This window comes from Drosophila guanche, unplaced genomic scaffold, assembly GCF_900245975.1.
Source record: "Drosophila guanche unplaced genomic scaffold, DGUA_6, whole genome shotgun sequence".
In the NCBI taxonomy this organism is placed as follows: domain Eukaryota; kingdom Metazoa; phylum Arthropoda; class Insecta; order Diptera; family Drosophilidae; genus Drosophila; species Drosophila guanche.
The window spans coordinates 7,103,387-7,110,568 of record NW_022995743.1 but is presented as its reverse complement, the minus strand read 5'-3'; the positions used below and the strand labels follow the sequence as shown (position 1 = coordinate 7,110,568).

Below are 7,182 nucleotides of genomic sequence, written 5' to 3'. Positions count from 1 at the left end.
AGTGGGTGCCCATGCATACACACACTCACACATGTGTACTTTGTACTTGTTTGACTGCGTGCGGGGGCGAACAATTCTCAGAGCTCGAGCTGGGATCGCAGACGGAATGCGATGTAGTCTGGCAATTAGCGGTTTAGAAAATCTAGCACCTTGTCAAAGTGAAAGGTGGCTCCGGGAGAGAGAGAGACAGCGAGCGAGAGGCTCGATGCTAACAGCTCAATGCTGCCAATGGTGCGTTTTATACATTTGAATTTGTTTGCCGTTCTTCTCCATTATGCTGGGGGTGCTGTTGCGTGTGGCAATGCACGGAGCAATGCGGAACCCCATTGAGGCTTCACACCCGCCCCACTCTGAACAGCGGAACGCGCTACGCTTCTACGCAACGGCTTTAATCACACTAATTACACAACTAAAAGGATAATCGTGTCGCTGACCGCACGCGGAGCTCCTTAATGCGTTTCTCGAACTTTTCGCGTATCTTCGATACATACACATGTACATATGTATGTATGTATGTACATATGTACATACATTTTATCCCCAAAGCCTGCCATCATAATCCCCTCGTGTGAGCTCTGACAAGCTCGTTAACCGATTGCGAAAGTCAAACTAGAGAGAGAGAGAGAGAGAGGGAGCTTTAAGCTCGCACTGACTGCACTTAAAGACATTGGAATCTAGTTTATTAAATTCTAGGATAACCCGATACAAAAACCTATCAAAAACCTATTTAAATAGCCACTTAAAACGAAGTCCTGCCAGTCCAGCGACTACAGGATTGAGGTCCTGAGGCGGTACGTCAGGCTGAAGCCCGTCTCGATGGACTCGTCCAGAGTCAGGTCGTCGCTGGAGAAGTGCATGAGGTAGGGCGGAGAGGCTGTGAAAAGGTAACGGCAACTTAATATCAGAGCGGCACCCAGTCCCCTGTTCCCCACTGACTTACCATAGACCAAGAGGTTGTCATTGGTGCCGCAGTAGTAGGTGGGCTGATAGGCGATGTTTTTGGCCAGAATGCCCTGCGGTATCATGAGGTAGTCCTCCTGCCTGCCCGTCGTGTGGACGGTGGCACGGCAGGACTCGTCATATCCCTCGGCATCTCCAATCTGCATCGACATCGAGAACTTGCTGAAGGCATATCTGCGATTATTGGAGAACTCGTTAATGCTGCCCACCACAAGATATTCCCCCCTCGAGCTCACTCACTCAATCATGCTGGCACTGGCCACCGACTTGATGCAGATGTTGTAGCTCAGGTCTGGCATGTAGTTGCTGCCCAGCATCGCCTGGTAGTTGAAGCTGCGAATGGTGCCCGTCAGCTCTGTGTAGTACTGATGGCAGCCCGCCGGTGCCAGCAGCTCGTAGTCGGCGTGGTGCGAGGCGAAGATGTTGCGCAAATCCTGCAGCGTGTTGGTGCTGCCCGCGTAGGAGCTGGTGGCACTGGAGCGGCGCTTGGTGCTGGCCGTCGGACCCTCCAGCTGCGTGACGATCAGACGCCAGATGGAGCCCGTCCAGCGTGTGGGCACCGTAAAGGTCAGCGTCACCTGATCTATGCCGGCGGCCACATTGAAGGGCAGATAAAGGTGCTGGCCGCTGTTGACGCCGCACAGCCTGAAGCCGCCCGCCTCGAAGTAGTCTCGGCACTCCAGCATAGCGTCCGTGAGGACGGGCTGATTCAGCTCGAACTGCTCAAAGTCGATGCGCAGCTGCTGCACGTTGACGCTGAATGCCTCGATGGTGTAGGTGCTCAGATCGCTGGTCAGTGCCGCGGGGCTCTTGATGATGATCCGCTTCTGGCGCGTGCTCGAGCCGCTCTGCATGTTCGCTGCGAAGAGAGGGTGGGAGATAAATCAGTCTTCGTTGGTGTATAAATGAGTAATTCGACGAGTAATCCCCACTTTCACAGCAGACACCGTAGGTGCCGCAATAGCCGTTGACGGTGCCCGACTGTCGCATGCACTTGAAGCGGGAGAGGCAGGTGCCCGTGATGCCGCTGGTGGTGATGCACGTATCCTCCAGTGTGCTGCGTCGCTTCGCCTGGCGCCACATCCCCGGTGGCTCGGTGACCGTAGCATTGGGCGTTGGACTTATGCTGAAGTCGGTCAAGGTCTCCGCATGCGCGACTGCCAGGCTCCACACGAGTAGCAGCGAAATTACCAACATTATGCGTGTACTTGGCTTTATTTGGCTTTGTTCTATTCCCGGCTATACTTTCACATCGACTGTGAGAGTCTGCCGGTCTGTGCGCTGCTTTTATACGACGGATAGCGGGGGCAGCAGCAGCACCATGGCAGAAGCGGAGGCAACGCCTCTGACAACGCCGATGCGGTGATGAGATTTTCGTGTTAGAAGCCAGCCGTGTCAATATTTGGTAAGAAGTAAGAAGAGTTCCCAGTCCCAGTACCACTACGCACATTTGTATGCTCTCTCAGCGCCCCATGAATATTCAAAAGCACGCTAGTTGCCTCTATTAACTCTATTAACTCTTCGAGTATTTGCCCAGCCCAGTCATTGAACCTAAACGGAGTGTTCATTAATGTGATCTTCGATCCGCTGAAACTGGGTTATGTTTGCCCACTCTCCTCATCGTCTGTACTTACTCTCCCTACATACATGCTCGTACATTACAATTTCTCACCATTGGTATCTCATTATCGAGTGTCATCATACCGCCATCGAGACGGTGATGATACATAGACCCATCCGAGCCAGACGATGATGAGTAATGATGATGTCAAAAAATCAAAAGTTACACACACACAAATTACAAAATAACTGTTACCTTTTACATGCAGAATTGCACCATAAGCTTTCAAGCAAGAAAGAGAGGAAAAGAGAGAGAGAGAGAGAGAGAGATTGCTTCTAATTTCTGTTTTCGGTTGCAGCCAGAAGTGGGTGTAATTAAATATTTGTTGATGTGGTGTATCTTGGGAGGATCATCGGTAAGAGCCAATGAAATGGGATATAAATAGATGAGAATTTAACAAGCTACTTTGATTGTTTCCCTATCAAGCAATGGCCGTATCGACAGCAGAGTTCACCATTAATCAATAATGCAGACAACCGAAGGAGAGTTTCTTTGTTCACTAATATGATTGGAAAGGTAAATTCCTCCATGTTTTGGTCCAAACAGTTTGATGCTGTCTTATGCATCCATCGGTTGTTTATTGCAAAAATTGTTGCTGTTTTTGAGGGACTCTTGTCAGTGTTAAATGTTTGTGAAAATTGCTACTCTCTCGACAAATGGCAGGTGGGCCCCCCCGCTCGGTCAGAGATAAACCTTATCGATCGTGTTTGGCGACACTGAAACATTGCCAACTAACATGGCTGCGACTGCCTGCGATAGTCAACGAGCCCCATAAAAGGCACCGTGCAGCGATCACTCGGGAGTTCCAACAAAATGAACAACTACATTGCATGCGCCTGTCTCCTGCTCGTGGCTGTGTCTGCCGCACAGGCCGCCTCGGTGGCAACGCCAGTGTGTGGCGGAAGCACTTCCTCGAAGAACATCAACCTGGTGAACCCGGGCCAGCCGCCGCGGGTGTGCGAGTACCAGATCAAGGCCTACAGCAAGTTGGTGTGCCAGTTGCGCATCGACTTCGCCATGACTCTGGCCCAGCCCACGCTGGAGACGCAGCCGGGCTCGGGGCTGACCTATGCCGAGTGCACCAGGGACTCCTTCGAGGTGAACGGCCTGAAGCTGTGCGGATCTGAGATCTGGCAGCACATCTACGTGCCGTTCAATGCCACCGACGGAGAGTCCGCGGTGGATCTAACCGTTTCCCTGGCCAATCGCGCCGGTTCCACTGGCCTGCCTACGCCCTTCTGGGACATGACCGTCACACAGCTGGAGTGTCCCCAGGGAGCATCCGTGCGGGATCTCGTGGATGTCGAGACCAGGGCAAGCACCATCAAGGATGGCTTCTTCGTGGCCCCGCCCGGCTGCCTGCAGTACTTCCCCCAGGCCAAGGGCGTCGTCAAGTCCTTCAACTACAACGAGGGTGCCGGCATCTATCCCTCCCGCATGAACTACGCCATCTGTTTCCGCCGCACCGAAACCACCTCCGCACTCACGTAAGCATTCCAGCGACACCAATCGGTGTGTGGCAGTCCCCAACTTACACCCCCAACTTCTTGGCACAACAGCATCCGCGCCTACCACTTCAACGTTGGGGCTCAGGAGTCCTCCAGCACCTTGATGACCGACAACTCGTGCTACAGCAGCGACAGCACCAGCGATCTGGATGCCGACTTCCTCATGGTGCCCCAGGCCACGCTCGAGGACAGCCACAAGCACGCCACCTACTTCTGCGGCTCCATCCAGAAGGATGTGGTCATATCAAGTGAGTGTTCCCCAGCATTCCCAAGCTTCTTTTTATAGCAAAGCTGCCATAAGAATTGCGATGCGATGTATTTGGAGGATTTTTTGCACCCAACTATTTCCCGTATTCAACCTTTCGATGTGTGTCTCCTTTTCAGCCAACAATCCTGGACCCCTGCTGGTGCTCTTCAACAGCGACGACGTTTATAGGCAATCGGAGGCAGGCTTTGCCTTCACCTACACTGTCGACTGAGCTGGCCGCAAGTGTGTTTACCAAATTGTCCATTCAGTTTGTCAATAAAATGCTTTTACTGTAAGACTTTGAGCCGTTCCACTGTGTTTGCCCATGTATTAGCGGTCGGGCAATCAACAGATAACTGTCTTTGGAGCCGATTTGGCAAACAACAAGACGGGCTGCCAGCCCTTTCGTTTTCAGCCAATTGCAGTAGATACTACCACTATCAGGGCAGTTCAGGGCAGGTGAGTGCGTGGGACAGCACTTAGATATCACTGACAACTGCTAGACAAGCGATTCATAATCTGAAGAGGCTACAGCTACAGGTGGCTGCTATCTCCAGCTGCTCCTTCCAACACCATGCGAAACAATCTATCAAGCAATGTACACAGACAACTGATTCCAATCTCTGTTAAGCACTATCTAAACGCCTCGAAGACATTTAGTTGGGTTCGCGAAAGAGCCATCCATCAATTGGAAGGTGCAGCAGTTCGATACAAAGATTCAGTTACAGCTCAGAGTAATGGTAACATTCCAATGATTTAATTGAATATTCGTGTGGGTAAAATGAAATAAAACACACACTTTATAAACATTTAAATGAATCTCGGGGTAACATCGATTGGTATACATTTATAAATGTAGGTTTAATTATTACAGTTTCAGTGCTGTATCCTCAGAGAAGCTTTTGTGGCTGCTGCGACAACAGAATGACGAACAGCTGGCCTCAGCCATGCCAAGCACCAGGACAGGCTTTCATCGGACAGGAAGAGCTTTGTACGCTTTCTAAGCTTGCCGAAGGATTCAATGTGTAAACAGAAAGTCAAACTTTTCAGTTTCAGCCTGCCCGACCATCAACAAGTGTTTGCTGTATTTTGTCACTCTTCGAGGTACCGAATTCCAAAGTACTTGCCACGGTACATCCGCCCCTTTTTGCTGGCTGATAGTCTGAATTTATAATTGAAATTCAAAATTTGGCAGCGATTGTGAAGCTGAAGATTTATGAGCGGCGCCAACCTACAAGTGCAACAATCATACACGAGCGACCAAGAAACCCTCAAGAGCAATCCCAGTGCCGCTTATCAGCTGCGACCGTTCTGTAATCAGCAATCAAACGCAACGCAACGCAACGCAACATGTCGCGAGCAACAACGGCGACCGACGACCCAGCACCCAGTGGCGAATGCGGCAGAGCGGAAAGCTCTGCAAAAGCTCCTGCTCCTCCATGGCGAACGAGCGCCTTACACCTTCTGCCTGCGTACCAGTTGTTGCCACTGGGTGGCAGTGGCAACATGCCCGCTGGCAACATTGTTGGGGCCGGCTTCTGCTGTGTGTGGCATGCGGATTTCAGTTGAAATTCAACTGCCGCGCACTCAGAACGCTCCACGAGCTCATCTGGCCGGGCCGGGGCACATCTTCCGACCACCGCGAAGTGCAAGTGCGAGTGCGAGAGCGCGAAAGCAAAGGAACGCGAACGCGAAATTAAATTGCACATTAAAATTAAATGGGAACACAATAAAAAGTTTCCCGCGCACCCGAAGAGGCCGAACGTGTTTATGATCTGCCCTCCCGCTCGACGCCGCAGGGGCAGGTTATCAGTTATCAGTTATCCGTTCGGGCGCGCGTTTCCGAGTTGCTTAAATGCCAATTTAGGTGGCACGGATCAAGGCATTTAATCAACTCAAGTCAAGTCCCCCGCCGACTTCGGTGCCGCTTGTGACACAAAAGAAGTCGACGACTCGCCGGGAAAGTCCTCGGCATACCTCCACTTCATTCAGAGAGCAGCTCTGCACACATTCACGGAATTCCCAGTGAAAACATTGCCATAAATTATCAACTAATTCAATTAACTGCTGACAGCGACAACGAGCGGCGCTTGGCTGCAGTCAGGAAAAGGACAAGGACCCAGAACCTAGAATCTAGAATCTAGGACCAGCACTGCAACGCCGCAGGGCATGCGGCAAGTTGCTTAGAAGAATTTCCACCCACCCAGCAAGAGACGAGCCCCCTTTTCGGTAAGTTGCCTCACAAACACCCACATGCAGCCGTGGGCAGGGGCAAAGTGGGTGGAGTGGGCTGAAGTGTAGGCAACCGGAAATTATGAGTCTTTTGTTTGACTTCGGTGTCGCCTGCCGGCCTTGCCTCTCCACACCCTGGGCGAGAAAAGAATGAATGGAGCGCCATCTTTGTTGAGACTTCATTCTTTATTCTTCATCGTTCAACGTGGAGACTTGCATATTCCCTGTGCTCAGGCCAATGCCGAGATGCCTTGGCATGCCTTGGCCATTATGCAAATCTCAATTTGAGGCTGGAAATGCTCAAAGGATTTAGTCTGGGGCCAGCCAATCAATTCAGTGTGTAAATTGGCTTGGTTTGAGGGGTGAGAAGAGGGCATGGCAGCTGCATAAATCAATGCCCAAATTCCTTTGATTTCATTTCAATTGTGATTTGCAACTCGACAAAGCCCCACTCCCCACTGTCCACTCCCCACTCCCCAGTAGACGCTGACGCACGTTGCAAGGCCATAAATCTTGGGGATCGGTGGAAGTGTCTTTGATTGTTGCGCGCGCTCAATCGATGATTTCATGGCAGAGCACAGCACGACGCGACACTATCATCATTATGCGATGAT

At 51.3% G+C, this 7,182-nt stretch overlaps 3 protein-coding genes across 3 annotated transcripts in view; 2 read left to right on the top strand and 1 right to left on the bottom strand.

The window, feature by feature from the left end:
- Positions 1 to 654: 654 nt before the first annotated feature.
- The window catches only part of LOC117581966, a 22,117-nt gene continuing 15,589 nt past the window's right edge, over positions 655 to 7,182 (bottom strand). Inside the window, exons 3-6 of the mRNA XM_034269453.1 lie at positions 1,893 to 2,167; positions 1,201 to 1,819; positions 941 to 1,134; positions 655 to 874 (exon numbers count right to left, since the gene is read on the bottom strand). Coding sequence (XP_034125344.1) covers positions 768 to 874; positions 941 to 1,134; positions 1,201 to 1,819; positions 1,893 to 2,157 — 1,185 coding nt within the window. The 5' untranslated portion in view covers positions 2,158 to 2,167 and the 3' untranslated portion in view covers positions 655 to 767. The remainder of the gene's footprint in view (positions 875 to 940; positions 1,135 to 1,200; positions 1,820 to 1,892; positions 2,168 to 7,182) is intronic.
- Positions 3,375 to 4,634, top strand: LOC117581975. The gene is made up of 3 exons (XM_034269465.1): positions 3,375 to 4,068; positions 4,141 to 4,337; positions 4,474 to 4,634. Exons 1-3 carry the CDS (start codon positions 3,395 to 3,397, stop codon positions 4,566 to 4,568), a joined length of 966 nt encoding a protein of 321 aa, XP_034125356.1. The 5' UTR covers positions 3,375 to 3,394; the 3' UTR covers positions 4,569 to 4,634.
- The window catches only part of LOC117581956 (calcitonin gene-related peptide type 1 receptor), a 23,234-nt gene continuing 21,884 nt past the window's right edge, over positions 5,833 to 7,182 (top strand). Inside the window, exon 1 of the mRNA XM_034269442.1 lies at positions 5,833 to 6,565. The gene's annotated coding sequence lies outside the window, so the exon portion shown is untranslated. The remainder of the gene's footprint in view (positions 6,566 to 7,182) is intronic.